Source organism: Neovison vison, chromosome 6, assembly GCF_020171115.1.
Source record: "Neovison vison isolate M4711 chromosome 6, ASM_NN_V1, whole genome shotgun sequence".
Classification (NCBI taxonomy): domain Eukaryota; kingdom Metazoa; phylum Chordata; class Mammalia; order Carnivora; family Mustelidae; genus Neogale; species Neogale vison.
Window position 1 is genome coordinate 59,139,128 of NC_058096.1, and position 14,890 is coordinate 59,154,017.

Consider the following 14,890-nt stretch of genomic DNA (forward strand, 5'->3'; position numbering starts at 1 on the left):
TTGGCTTTCTTTTCCAATATTCCTTTGGCTATTCAAGATCTTTTCTGGTTCCATATAAATTTTAGAATTATTTGTTCCATTTCTTTGAAAAAAATGGGTGGTATTTTTAAAGGAATTGCATTCAATGTGTAGATTGCTTTAGGTAGCATAGACATTTTCACAATATTTGTTCTTCCAATCCAGGAGCATGGAACATTTTTCCATTTCTTTGTGTTTTTCTCAATTTCTTTCATGAGTACTTCACAGTTTTCTGAGTATAGATTCTTAGCCTCTTTGGTTAGGTTTTTTCCTAGGTATCTTATAGTTTTGGGTGCAATTGTAAATGGGATTGACTCCTTAATTTCTCTTTCTTCTGTCTTGTTGTTGGTGTAGAAAAATGCAACTGATTTCTGTTCATTGATTTTATATCCTGACACTTTCCTGTACAAGTTCTATCAGTTTTGGAGTGGAGTCTTTTGGGTTTTCCACATAGAGTATCATATCATCTGCAAAGAGGGATAATTTGACTTCTTCTTTGCCGATTTGGATGCCTTTAATTTCCTTTTGTTGTCTGATTGCTGAGGCTAGGACTTCTAGTACTATGTTGAATAGCAGTGGTGATAATGGACATCCCTGCCATGTTCCTGACCTTAGCAGAAAAGCTTTCAGTTTTTCTCCATTGAGAATGATATTTGCGGTGGGTTTTTCACAGATGGCTTTGATAATATTGAAGTATGTGCCCTCTATCCCTACACTTTGAAGAGTTTTGATCAGGAAGGGATGCTGCACTTTGTCAAATGCTTTTTCAGCATCCATTGAGAGTATCATATGGTTCTTGTTCTTCTCTTATTAATGTGCTGTATCCCACTGATTGATTTGCAGATGTTGAACCAATCCTGCAGCCCTGGAATAAATCCCACTTGGTCGTAGTGAATAATCCTTTTAATGTACTATTGAATCTTATTGGCTAGTATTTTGGTGAGAATTTTCGCATCTGTGTTCATCAAGGATGTTGGTCTGTAGTTCTCTTTTTTGATGGGATCCTTGTCTGGTTTTGAGATGAAGGTGATGCTGGCCTCATAAAATGAGTTTGGAAGTTTTCCTTCCATTTCTATTTTTTGGAACAGTTTCAGGAGAATAGGAATTAGTTCTTCTTTAAATGTTTAGTAGAATTCTCCTGGGAAGCCATCTGGCCCTGGGCTTTTGTTTGTTTGGAGATTTTTGATGACTGTTTCAATCTCCTTACTGGTTATGGGTCTGTTCAGGTCTTCTATTTCTTCCTGGTTCAGTTGTGGTAGTTTATATGTCTCTAGAAATGCATCCATTTCTTCCAGATTGTCAAATTTGTTGGCGTAGAGTTACTCATAGTATGTTCTTATAATTGTCTGTATTTCTTTGGTGTTAGTTGTGATCTCTCCTCTTTCATTCATGATTTTATTTATTTGGGTCCTTTCTCTTTCCTTTTCGATAAGTCTGGCCAGGGGTTTATCAATCTGATTAATTCTTTCAAAGAACTAGCTCCTCGTTTCGTTGATTTGCTTTATTGTTTTTTTTTTTTTTTTGGTTTCTATTTCATTGATTTTTGCTCTAATCTTTATGATTTCTCTTCTCCTCCTGGGTTTAGGGTTTCTTTCTTTTTCTTTCTCTAGCTCCTTTAGGTGTAGGGTTAAGTCGTGTACTTGAGACCTTTCTTGTTTCTTGAGAAAGGCTTGTACTGCTATATATTTTCCTCTCAGGACTGCCTTTGCTCTGTCCCACAGATTTTGCACCGTTGTGTTTTCATTATCATTTGTTTCCATGAATTTTTTCAATTCTTCTTTAATATGCTGGTTGACCCATTCATTTTTTAGAAGGATGTTGCTTAGTCTCCATGTATTTGGATTCTTCCCAAATTTCCTCTTGTGATTGAGTTCTAGCTTCAGAGCATTGTGGTCTGAAAATATGCAGGGAATGATCTCAATCTTCTGATACCTGATTTAGGACCCAGGTTGTGATCTATTCTGTAGAATGTTCCATGTGCACTAGAGAAGAATGTGTATTCCATTGCTTTGGGATGAAATGTTCTGAATATATCTGTGATATCTATCTGATCCAGTGTGTCATTTAAGGCCTTTATTTCCTTGTTGATCTTTTGCTTGGATGATCTGTCCATTTCAGTGAGGGGAGTGTTAAAGTCCCCTACTATTATCGTATTATTGTTGATTTGTTTCTTTGATTTTGTTATTAACTGGCTTATATAGTCAGCTGCTCCCAATTAGGGGCATAGATATTTAAAATTGTTAGATCTTCTTGTTGGACAGATCCTTTGAGTATGATATAGTGTTCTTCCTCATCTCTTATTATAGTCTTTGGCTTAAAATCTAATTGATCTGATATAAGGATTGCTACCCCTGCTTTCTTCTGATATCCATTAGCATGGTAAATTGTTTTCCACTCCCTCACTTTAAATCTGGAGGTGTCTTTGGGTCTAAAATGAGTTTCTTGTAGGCAACATATAGATGGGTTTGCTTTTTTATCCATATTAATACCCTGTGTCTTTTGATTGGGGCATTTAGCCCATTAACATTCAGGGTAGCTACTGAGAGATATGAATTTAGTGCGATTGTATTGCCTGTAAGGTAACTGTTACTATAAATTGTTTCTGTTCCTTTTTGATCTACTAATTTTAGGCTCTCTCTTTGCTTAGAAGACCCCTTTCAATATTTTCTGTAGAGCTGGTTTGGTGTTTGCAAATTCTTTCAGTTTTTGTTTGTCCTGGAAGCTTTTTATCTCTCCTTCTATTTTCAATGATAGCCTAGCTGGATATAGTATTCTTGGCTGCATGTTTTTCTCGTTTAGTGCTCTGAATATATCATATATCTGAATACCTCTTTCTGGCCTGCCAGGTCTCTGGTGATAAGTCTGCTGCCAATCTAATATTTTTACCATTGTATATTACAGACTTCTTGTCCCGGGCTGCTTTCAGGATTTTCTCTTTGTCACTAAGACTTGTAAATTTTACTATTAGGTGACAGGGTGTGGACCTATTCTTGTTGATTTTGAGGGGGGTTCTCTGCACCTCCTGGATTTTGATGCTTGTTCCCTTTGCCGTATTAGGGAGATTCTCTACAATAATTCTCTCCAATATACCTTCTGCTCCCCTCTCTCTTTCATCTTCTTCTGGAATCCCAATTATTCTAATGTTGTTTCGTCTTATGGTGTCACTTATCTCTTGAATTCTCCCCTCATGGGACAGTAGCTGTTTGTCCCTCTTTTGCTCAGCTTCTTTATTCTCTGTCATTTGTTTTTTTATATTGCTAATTCTTTCTTCTCCCTCATTTATCCTAGCACTGAGAGCCTCCAGTTTTGATTGCACCTCATTAATAGCTTTTTACATTTCAACTTAGTTAGATTTTAGTTCTTTTATTTCTCCAGAAAGGGCTTTTATATCTCCCAAGAGGGTTTCTCTAATATCTTCCATGCCTTTTTCGAGCTGGCTAGAACCTTGAGAATCATCATTCTGAACTCTAGATCTGACATATTACCAATGTCTGTATTGATTAGGTCCCTAGCCTTCGGTACTGCCTCTTGTTCTTTTTTTTGTGGTGAATTTTTCCACCTTGTCATTTTGTCCAGATAAGAGTATATAAAGGAACAAGTAAAATACTAAAAGGGTGGCAAAGACCCCAGGAAAACACACTTTAACCAAATCAGAAGAGATCCCAAATCATGGGGGGAGAAAGGGGATAAAAAGAGGTTCAGAAAAAAAAAAAAGAAACAATTAAAAAAAGAAAATGAATAAAGAAAAAACATAAAAAAGAAAAAATATATATTAGATAAACCATTAAAAATGTTATAGAAAAGGGTAAAAATTTTAAAAAATTTAGCAGCAGAAGAAAAAACATAGAAAAAAATTAAATCAACTGCAAGACTAAAGAATCATGGGGAGAAAGTCATGAGTTCCGTGCTTTGCTTTCTCCTCGTCTGGAATTCTACTGCTCTCCTTGGTATTGAAACCACACTCCTTGGTAGGTGAACTTGGTCCTGGCTGGATTTCCGGTTGATCTTCTGGGGGAGGGGCCTGTTGTAGTGATTCTCAAGTGTCTTTGCCCCAGGCAGAATTGCACCACCCTTACCAGGGGCCGGGCTGAGTAATCCGCTCGGGTTGGCTTTCAGGAGCATTTGTTCCCTGAATGCTTTCCGTATTGTTCCAGAGGACGGGAATGAAAATGCCGGCCTCCCAGTCTCTGGCCCGGAGGAGTCAAGAGCCTGGGGCCCCACTCCTCAGTGCGCCCTCAGAGAACAGCGCCCAATCCCTCCCGTCTCCCTGACCTCTGGCTGCGCTCCGAGCTCACTGAGCCTGCAACTGGTTCAAGGTAACCCCGAGCTGAGAGCTCACTCCTTGGCTCTGTCTCTGTAGCCGGCTTCCCCGTTCTAATACCTGCAAGCTCTGAGACACTCAGACACCCCCAATCCTTCTGTGACCCTGCAGGACCTGAGACCACGCTGACCCCGCATGGGCTTTACCAGGATTTAGCCTCTGGAGTGATGTCCCTCAGCGGAACAGACTTTTAAAAGTCCTGATTTAGTGCTCCGTTGCTCCACCACTTGCCGGGAGCCAGCCCTTCCCCCTGCAGTCTATCTTCTCGTCGCTTTGGATTCACTTTTCCACAGGTCGTACCTTTCAGAAAGTGGTTGATTTTCTGTTTCTAGAATTGTTGTTCTTCTCTTCGATCTCCCGTTGGATTTGTAGGTGTCTGCAATCTTTAGATAATCTATCTAGCTGATTTCCTGCTACCTGATGTAGTCTCAGCCTGCTACTTCTCCACCATCTTGACTCCTCCCCCCATTACTGGCATTTCATTTTTTTCTAAGGATCACTAACCTGAATTTCCATGTTTAATCCCCAGTGTTCCAGAATCCTATTTCACATAGTGAAAATCTACATTGAATGAAATATCTTAAAGCTAGATACATTAAACACAGAACATAATATTTTAAATGTAGGAAAATAAAAAATATACCTACCAAGATCTCTTATAGCAATTGCTGTCAGCATGGGATCTGAACTCACAAGGATAGTTGAAAATAATAACCATGGTATGGTTTCCAAAAGTAATTTATCCACAGATGCCAGATACCAAAGAATTAATATGTAATTCATCACAAAGCCAGGAATTGTAATTAAAAGTACCTGCAAAAAAATTTTGCAGATAGAAAAATCAGATTGCCTTTGTATCCTATTTTTAAAAGTAGATTATCAACCTTATTTAATAAACATCTGCTTGCAACTCTGGAAATAAGAGGCAAATATTGCAATGAGATTCTTAGGACCTATAACATACCAGTTATAGGAAATATCATCCTGTCATTAAAAGGAAACTTTAATTTTCTTGGCAAGGCCACTGAATATACATATGTATGTGTAAAGGTGTATGCGCACATACAATATATCAAGCATATATACACACTTAACTATGCAGAGAGATGAAACATAGGCTATCAACATAGAAAGATAGAGCACAAGTTTGAAAGAAGTCACAAAAGAGGAAAAGAAGAAAATAAGATAATAGAAGGAATGCAGAGAAATGGCAGAGGACTCTAGAAAGATGGGAAGAAAATTCCTGTTATTCTACAATTGGAACCTGGTCTTCTGCCTTCCTACTCTTGCCTTCTGCTTCCTCTTACTACACCAGTGGCAGGTATGTAGCAAGATTTCATTCCCAAAGGGACTTAGAAAATGTGATGTGCCTGAAGCTATCTATAAGACTAACATAACGACAACAACAAAACAAACCACAAAAAAAAATTCAGAAATGCGTCCCCATGGTCACTGCAGCATTATTTAAATACAGTAAGGTAAATTTACACCATTTACTTTACTTACAATAATATATACAGTAATAAGACATGGAAGCAACGAAGTGTCCATTGATAGATGGAGTTGATAAAGAATATGTATTATATATATAATAGAATACTATCCAACTATAAAAGAGAAGGAATTTTTGTCTTCTGCGACAACATGGATGAAACTTGAAGGCATTATGCTTCGTGAAATAAGTCAGATAGAAAAAGGGAAATATGGTATTATCTTACATATATGTGGAATCTTAAAAAAAAAATAAACTGATTTCATAGATACAGAGAATAGATTGGCAATTGCCAGAAGTAGGGGAGGGGCAGGAAGTTGGTGAAAAGGGTGAAACATTATTAGATGTTTATTCACCATCTGCTAGGCAATGAGGGATCGGAACAGGACCTAGAGAAGTGAAGGGGGTCAAAAGGTACAAATTCCTAGTTCTAAATAAATCATGGAGATGTAATGTATAGCATGGTCACTTCGGTTAATAATACTATACTGTATATTTAAAAGTTGCTAAGAATTTAGCAACAAATTAAAAAAAAAATTTTGTAATTATGTGGTGATGGATGTTAATTAGACTTACTTTGATGGTCATTTCAAAATCCATACAACTACCAAATCATTACATTGTATACCTCAAAGTAATATAATGTCGTATTTCCATTATATCTCAATTTAAAAATAAAAAAAAGAAAAATTATAAATATTTCATAATGATATTGACAAATGCTCTTACTACCAATATTAAATAAAAAATAGCAATATATATATATGTATATGTACCTATAGGAGTCTTGTGACTAAACTTTATCATACATCCTTAATTATTTCTTCAGAATTTCAATAAGGAATACTAAGGACATTCACCATTTTAAGGTTTTCCATAGAGATTGCCAAACTGCCTTCCAGAAGGGTTTGCCAACAAACATAGCCACCAATAGTGTACTAATCAATCCCATTTAAGACAGTTCTCCAGAGATGTAAAATCAAATGACACCCCCAGTTTCCTGTCTCAGTTTTTGCTACATCAGGAAAGTCATGCCTTTCTCTAATGAAAAATTACAGGCTCTCATTCTTTTATTACATGTTTATTCACCACCTGCTAGCAATGAGGCATTGTGTAGGCTCTAGAGAGGCAAAACCAAAGATAGTTAAAAAAAAAAAAAAAAAGAATTCAGAAGAACTAAAATCTTAAAAGCTGTCTTCTTTCTGATTATTTTGTTCTTCGTTTGTATGAAGTCATGCATGATGAATTGGGGAATAGACTCTAGTTCAGGAGGCTGGGGTGCTAGTGCAAAGTGATTTGGTTAAGTCATCTAATCATACATCTCTTCCTGAATCTTAGAAGTGGCAGAATAATGATGGATTGTTTATATGGCCCTGTCGAGCCCAGGATCTCCTGAGAGGGAGTCTTTGGTGGATGAACCTTGGTGACAGCATTAGAAAGGTGTGAGAAAATCAATGCCTCCTACATGTTGACCTCTAGAGTGGCTGGGTTCTCATGGCAAGGTTTTCATCATCTGGAGAGTTGTACAACTAACTCCTGTTCTAAGGAAAGATTAAAATGAGGCTCTGAGATAAGAAGACTGAGGGTCAGGAGACCCGAATCCTTGTACTCCCACCAAATAGCTGTCAACACCCCGATAAGTCACAAAGCATATTGTTTGTAAAAGTGGTTGCAGTAATTCTGTTCCCTGAATTCACACCACTGAAAAGTTATCTCCAGCACTTATGTGGTTAGTCATGTCATTCTTTGCTTTGGCTAAAAGGAACAAACACGATGAGGGTACAACCTAAAAAGCATTGGCAAATTGGAAGTTGCTCTCTTCTGTTGATGTCTGAGACTCTGCAATCATCATGGCAAGAAATCTGGAATAACCTTCTAGATCATGGTAGTGACACCCACTGCCTACAGCCAACTCTAAAGGTAACTACCATGCATGGGGCCATCCAGCTCATCCCACCTCGGCTGACCCAAGAGTTGTACAGAGTTGCAGGAGACAGTTCAGCAGAGATCACCCAAATCCAGCCCAAAGGACTTTTATATCTATATTCTGTTCAATTTCTTTTCTTTTCTTTCTTTCTTTCTTTTTTTCCTTTGGTCATTTGTCGGAACTCCCATTTGCTTGGACTCAAAATAAAGTAAGTTATTTTAATAGTTTGGTTTCTAATGTAGTTTAGGTAATGGCCTTATATTTACAAAGCTATTTTAATTACTTTGAATGAAATCTATATCCTGCTTAAGATTTGGAGTTATTTTTTTTCCAAAGGTCTTTCCTTGATGGGGTTCAAATATCACCTGATGAGAAAAAAATCATAATAGTTGTTGAATTAGAGTTAGAGCTGTTTCTGTGAGTATCCTCCATTTTTGTTCATGTGAGTATGGAAGTTTCAGATGGTGGATATTTAAAACACAGCTTTTATGAAAAACAGTAAAAAACTGGACCAAATATATTTTGTAAAAGCTTTTTAATAGCATCTTGGAATTAAAATCATAACTGGCATTATACTCTGCCAGACAGATTTTCAGAATAACTTTTTTTCTCCATAGGTTTTTTTCCCCTGAGCTTTCAAAAACACTGGACAATTGCTCAGATATGGTTTATTCACTAAAATACAAAGCTGAATTTATTTCTCCCATACCTTATATTTTTTCCTTGTCTTCTTTATTTTCTAATTTAGAGCAAAATTTTTTAAAAATTTGAACATAGACAACATAGAGTAGGTCATGAGTGAATGATATTATCACAAAAGAGAATGTCTTACCTGCCAAAATAACTTCTGCACTATGTAAACATCCATGTCAAAGGCAACATTAAAGATAATTATTGGGGTAAATAGATCAAAAAAGATTTTTGGACTCATCCATTGTATGGCATCTGCATATATTTGGACCTAATAATATAAAAAAATGTCATTATCTCATTTATCCATCCTTCTATTAGCATAGATTACAAGCCAGGCACTCCTATCTCTAGCAAAAGAGAAAAAGATATATCACAGGGAATAGGTGTTCAAATCTTGACTGTACTGCTTTTCATCATTTTCTTTCTTTTTTAAAAAAAAACTTATTTATTATTTTAGAGAGAGGGGAAAGTGGAGTGGGGGAGGGAGAGAGAGTCTTAAGACTTAAGCCCCATGCAGGGCTCGATCTTACCACGCTGAGATCATGACTTGAACCGAAACCAAGAGTCAGACACCTAACTGACTGTGCCACCCAGGCACTCCAGATTTTCATAATTTTCCATCGCATTATCCCCATGCCTATTTTGTTTTTTAAACAACAGGTATAGAAAGTACATTGATGGTGGGTACAAGAGAAAAATGAAGGAGGTCTTCAGGCATACAAGAGGGAGACAGGTTTCAGGTGGATGGATTATCACGCACAACCATCCACAAAGGAGCAAGCAATCATATTAAATTTCAGAAACTACAAATAATTAACCATGGCTTACACAGAAGATGGGTGTGGGAGAGTAGCAGGGATAAAAACTGGGAAGTTAATGTTGTTAATGAAATAACTAATTAATGGTGTTTATCACAAATTATTTAGTTGATATTTGTAAATCCCGTTATGGGCATCCACTCAACATTCTGTTCATTAAGGAAACACAGATTTCCTGCTGTGTTAGGTGGTATCTTTGCTTTGGGAGGGATGAGTCTCCATGACTCTCTTGTATTTCTCCACGTCTTAGGAGTGGAGGCACTGATTGCTTTTCTTCCAGACTAACTTTCAAAAGTATTTGTATGTCTTACAGCATTGGAAGCCAGAGCCACGTGCCCTCCTTGAGAGCAAAGAACTGGCATACTATGCTGTACAGTGTAATAAGAACAGTGTGTCCGTCCAGGGCAAGAGGTCAGGAGAGCTTACTGCCCATCATGAAATATTCAAGTTCTCTAAATTCGGGTTTCTTCTCCTATAATGCAATCCGTCATGTATGCAGGTTTCATCGGGCTCTTTTTTTCTCCCTGTGGGTATTGGGGCTCATGGAACAAGAAGATGCTGATACTCCAGTTTCTGCCCTTGCCATGAGCAATAAAGTCCTTTCCTTAGGCCCAAGTGTCCTGTGTCTTTTGCCACGATCATGAACTGTGGCACGCTAACTTATTATTAGCAAATAGAGTAAAATCTTAGACCCTGCACAGTTCTTGATCTCTGTTCTCTTCTTTTAAAAAGTTATTGACAAATAGAAAAGGTGATAGAAGTACTTAGAATTGCATAGAAGTCAAAATTGTATGGTTACAAAACCTATTGATGACAAATGAAGTAATAATCTGGTTCTTATATGGATACATGTTTTTCATAATATGTTTTTCATTAATATCACTGGTTACATTTGTTTGGGAAGGCCTCATGCATGTTCTCATTCACACTCTGACTGACTAGAGTAAGTGGAGAACTATGGCCCGGGGCCACATCTGACTCAATGCTTGTTTTTGTAAAATAAATTCCTGTTAGAACACAGCCATGCTTCTCACCTACATTTTGCCTAGGGTCGCTTTTGAACCAGAGTTGAGTTATTGTGACAAAGCTCATGTGGCTTGGATAACCTAAAATATTTACAATATGGCCTTTTATAGAAAAAAATTTGTTGCCTGCCTGGGGCTAGAGACCTATTTAATGTGTCAATGATGCATTCTACATCCCCTATAGTAAAGAGAGTCTCTCTTCTCTACCTGACTCCAGCTATTCTCAACTATTTATAACATCGTAGCTGCCTTGACCACATCTGTGGTTTGCCTTCCTCTCACTTCCAACTCCAGGTAAGAGGTTCAGCTTCTGTTTCTTGAGATCTTTTTCTTTTTTTAAGGTTTTATTTATTTATTTGACAGACAGAGATCACAAATAGGCAGAGAGAGAGAGAGAGAGGAGGAAGCAGGCTCCCGTTGAGCAGAGAGCCCGATGTGGGGGGGCTCGATCCCAGAACCCTGGGATCATGACCAGAGCCGAAGGCAGAGGCTTTAACCCACTAAGCCACCCAGGCACCCCTGTTTCTTGAGATCTTGTAAGACACACACATAAGACTTAGCCTCTATTCTAATGGGAACCCTGTAAAGCGTTCCTAACTGAGGCAATAGATTGGTTCAATGTCAGAATTCTCTTGCAACTAGAGTCCTGTACCAGCCGCTCAGAGTCTCTGGGCTTCTATCTTATTAGCCAATTCTTGGGATGCCTGAGTAGCTCAGTTGGTTAAGCATTTGCCTTTGGCTCAAACCATGATCCCAGGGTCCTAGGATCTAGTTCCACATAAAGGCTCCTTGCTCAGCAGGGAGTCTGCTACTCCTTCTGCGTGCAGCTCCCCCTGCTTGTGAGCTCTCTCTCCCTGACAAATGAATAAGTAAAATCTTTAAAGAGAAGAGGCAATTCTCATCTAAGTTTTTGGATTCTGCTTAAACTGTCATTAGCTGCTCATACTCTCAGTAGGTGTATGTGAACTTATTCTTTGAGGTGACCAACTCCTTACAGATGGAGGCTCTGTTTGACTATATGTAGCTGAATCTCAGCTCTGTCACTCTTGGTTCCTTTTTTCATGCATCTGGTCTGACGTCATCCATATCACAAGCATCCACAGACTGGCAGAGCAGTGAATTGGCAAGTATTTTTGCAAATTTCCTTAAGCCATTTTTTGTATTTGTATGAATTTGAGATATACTACAAAATACTCCTATTTACTATACACACCTGCACAGATGTAAAACTTAATATTTCAAAACTGCATCCAATTAAAAATAATATCACAGGGAAAGGAACTGGAAAGTCTTTTAAGTGTAGATTCAAAAACGCTGCAAAAAAATACATATTTACTGAAAGGCAGTGAAATATCACATTTATGGAACTTTAATTTGATATGTTTTCTTAATACTGAGGACAATGAAATACTGTTCCACTTTTCACTTACTTAATTCCTGTAATTGAAACCTTTTTTCATACTTAAGCACATTGAATTGGTATAATTCTTAATCTGCTGGATTCTGTATTTACCTCTTCTATGAAGTATCTAGTTTCCTCAGTATCTTTAGTAAATATTGCTAGCAGTCATTGGTTCTTGGGTTATTACTAAAATATTTATAGCAATGTTTTGTACATGCTATATATCAGATATTAGTTTCTTTAGCAATCTTGCAATAAGAGGTTAATAAATAACTAAACTTTAATGAAATCTCCTGGTTGATTCCCAAACTAACAATGAGGAACCAGCTGTAAGAATTTGCCCAGTGAGAAAAGCTAGCTTCCTATATTACTCGTTGCCTGCTACACATTAGAAAGCCTATAATGAATTGTTATCAAAGTACAATAAGCAATATCACAGCATTTCCTTCAGTTTAATGTTTTATGCCTCTTTGTAATATAAGTTTTAATCAAAGAATGAAAAAAAGTGTTTTCTTTTGATTTTTATAGTATTCTTCTCATAGAAGGGGGCATAATTTATTATTTGAACAAAACCTATGGGAAACACTTCCAAGTGGTTAAAAGATAACCGATCCACTCAGAAGACTCCCTCCCATTTTGAAAATTCTTTGCTCAAGTGAAGAAAGTAGTACACAACTAGTTTTAATATATGAATGAAACTATAGTTTGTGATCTCACAGATAACAATCAAAATACCCCATCTCTTAATTTTTGGCTCATATGCTTTGATTTTCCCATCATTTAAATCTAATCATGACCTACCAAATAAAAAGTGTGAATACTTTGAATCCAAAAGATGATAAATAATATGAACTAGACTCTACATATCTCTTTTCAGGGGCGGATTATCATTGGATTCATTTGATTGATAATCTTGGGTTAAAAGTATGTAATTTAGGAACAAAATTCTAATTTTCTATTACTGCTACTTTCCCCAGTTCTATATGGTGACATTTACAAGATATAGCCATAGAATAAACTCACATAAAGAGAGTTATACCTACCTCCAACTGTGCAGACCAAGGACAGTATTAGAATGATTTTAGGGACATCTTCAGAAGCAGTCATAATTGTACTTGAGAAAAATTCCTGCCACGTGTTGGAAAGTCCACTGGTAAGAGTGGAATTAGACAGACTAGAATTCAAATCCATTCTGCTGTTTCTCACAGACCTTTTGAGTTCAACTCTTAAGACTCAGCAAAACGCTCACAGGATCACAGGATTGTAAAATTTGCCTTCTTCTGGAATTCTAGTACATTTCTTAAAAAAGAAGAAGAAGAAGAAGAAGAAAGAAGCTCACATTTCTCCTTAGTTATTTCTGGAGATATCTTAGGGCCCACCAAATTTTGGGAAGCCTCTGCCTTCTATGATGCTTACAGTTTGAATGAGGTATAAAAAGTACAACCCCAAGTGATAGAGACTAGCCAGTGTCACCCTGCATTCACGTACAATGTCAAGTACTCCTCTGCTGTTACTCACCATGCATCTACCCAATGGTGTGAAAGGAGCTTTCATCTAACCAGTTACTGGGACCACAGACTAGTGTAGATTACTTAGTTCTGGGGATGGACAACTGAAGGGTTGGCCCTCAGCTTATCTGAGCCTCTGGAAGCATGTCTGGCAGCTATTCCAAATGGGGAAAAAAAATGGATACGGTCAGAATATTCTGATCTCTTTTGCTGCTCTCTCCAGACAGGAGCTAATAGACCATGGTGATATTCCATCTTAGCATTCTTTTATCTCAGTTAGGAGCAATGAGCCAGGTTTTCTCTAACTTTTGTATATTAATCAAGAACATAAGAAAAATGTTGAAACCAAAAGGATTTAAAACAGGGGAGTTGTAACATGTTCTATCTCACTGTTGCTTCATGGAAGAGGAACACGGGCCACGATGTGTCCTGGGATGTGTATTCGTTTGAGAAAATAAGTGATAATTACAGTCTGTAATCTCATCTGCTTCCCATGCTAAGGAGTGTTTTATATCAGGGTCTTAAAATTCATGCAGAGAATTCTTCCAATTCTATCTCCTAATAGTGACTTAACATTTTCTAGTGTCCTCTATTAGCATCTTATCTGGCTGCCATGCTAAATTAGTTCATTTTTACCAAACTTCCTTTCCTAATCCAGAAATGTCTTTTTAAGTTTCAAAGCTCAATGTCTTTTTAAATTTTAAATACTTTATGTTATTATATACCCTTTTCTAATTATAAAAATAATATTTTTAAAGAGAAAATTAAATGAATACATGTTTACTGAACACTTCTGAAATAAATATGTAAACAAACATTGCCAAAAACAGGGGGAAAAAATCAACCACAGTCCTGCCATCTCATGGTTCTTGTGTGTATTATTTACACTGTTGGGCTCATCTTTACACTAATATACTTTATACTGCTTTCTACTCAGTGTTCTATCAGTAGCATCAAAGAGCCTCGTAAACACCATTTATAAAGGTTGTATCATATTAGCACCAATGTAAAAGTGCCCACTGTGGTCAGACTGCCCGTTAACAAAGGGCTGATGGGCTGCAGCTTACGGGGTGAAAGACTCTTCCTTCAATGGCTGTTGTCCTCAGTCTTCCTATGTGTATAGGTCCCTATCTGTGAAACTTATCTCTCTCTGTCTATTTTATTTATTTGGCATCACCTGTGGTGTTATAATGATACTGATGCCTGGGTCCTAACCCCAGAGATTTCTGTTTCAATCAGTCTGACTTGCAGCCTGGGCTTCATCAGCAATTTTAATGTGTAGTCAAAGTCAGCAACCACTGGGATTCACCCAATTCAAAGGCAAAATTCCTCCATTTTTAGTCTCAAATAATTTCTTTCTTTCTTTTTTCAATGTTTAGCAATTTTATTTTTTATTTTTTAAAACTTTAACTTTTTTTAAAAATTGTGTTATGTTAGTCATCATACATCATTAGTTTTTGATGTAGTGTTCCATGATTCAAACAACATCAGAAACACATCTGAAGTTTTCAGTTGGGTTCATCATTTGTTCCAGTAAGTTCCCTGGCGAACTGTGGTCTGTCTCAGTAACAGGATGTTGAAATTATTGGGCATCTGGGCTCTGGCTGGGTGATTCTGGAGAAGGTCCAGAAAAATAAGAGTTTGCTATATAGATCGGTGCCATCAGGAAGCAAGGATAATTCTGTG

At 37.2% G+C, this 14,890-nt stretch overlaps 1 protein-coding gene across 1 annotated transcript in view; it reads right to left on the reverse strand.

Moving 5' to 3' along the window:
- The window catches only part of SLC9C1 (solute carrier family 9 member C1), an 83,088-nt gene extending 70,201 nt beyond the window's left edge, over positions 1-12,887 (reverse strand). The window contains exons 1-4 of the mRNA XM_044255046.1: positions 12,740-12,887; positions 11,508-11,608; positions 8,591-8,719; positions 4,987-5,152 (exon numbers count right to left, since the gene is read on the reverse strand). Of these exons, the coding sequence (XP_044110981.1) occupies positions 4,987-5,152; positions 8,591-8,719; positions 11,508-11,608; positions 12,740-12,887 (544 nt within the window). The remainder of the gene's footprint in view (positions 1-4,986; positions 5,153-8,590; positions 8,720-11,507; positions 11,609-12,739) is intronic.
- Positions 12,888-14,890: the final 2,003 nt, after the last annotated feature.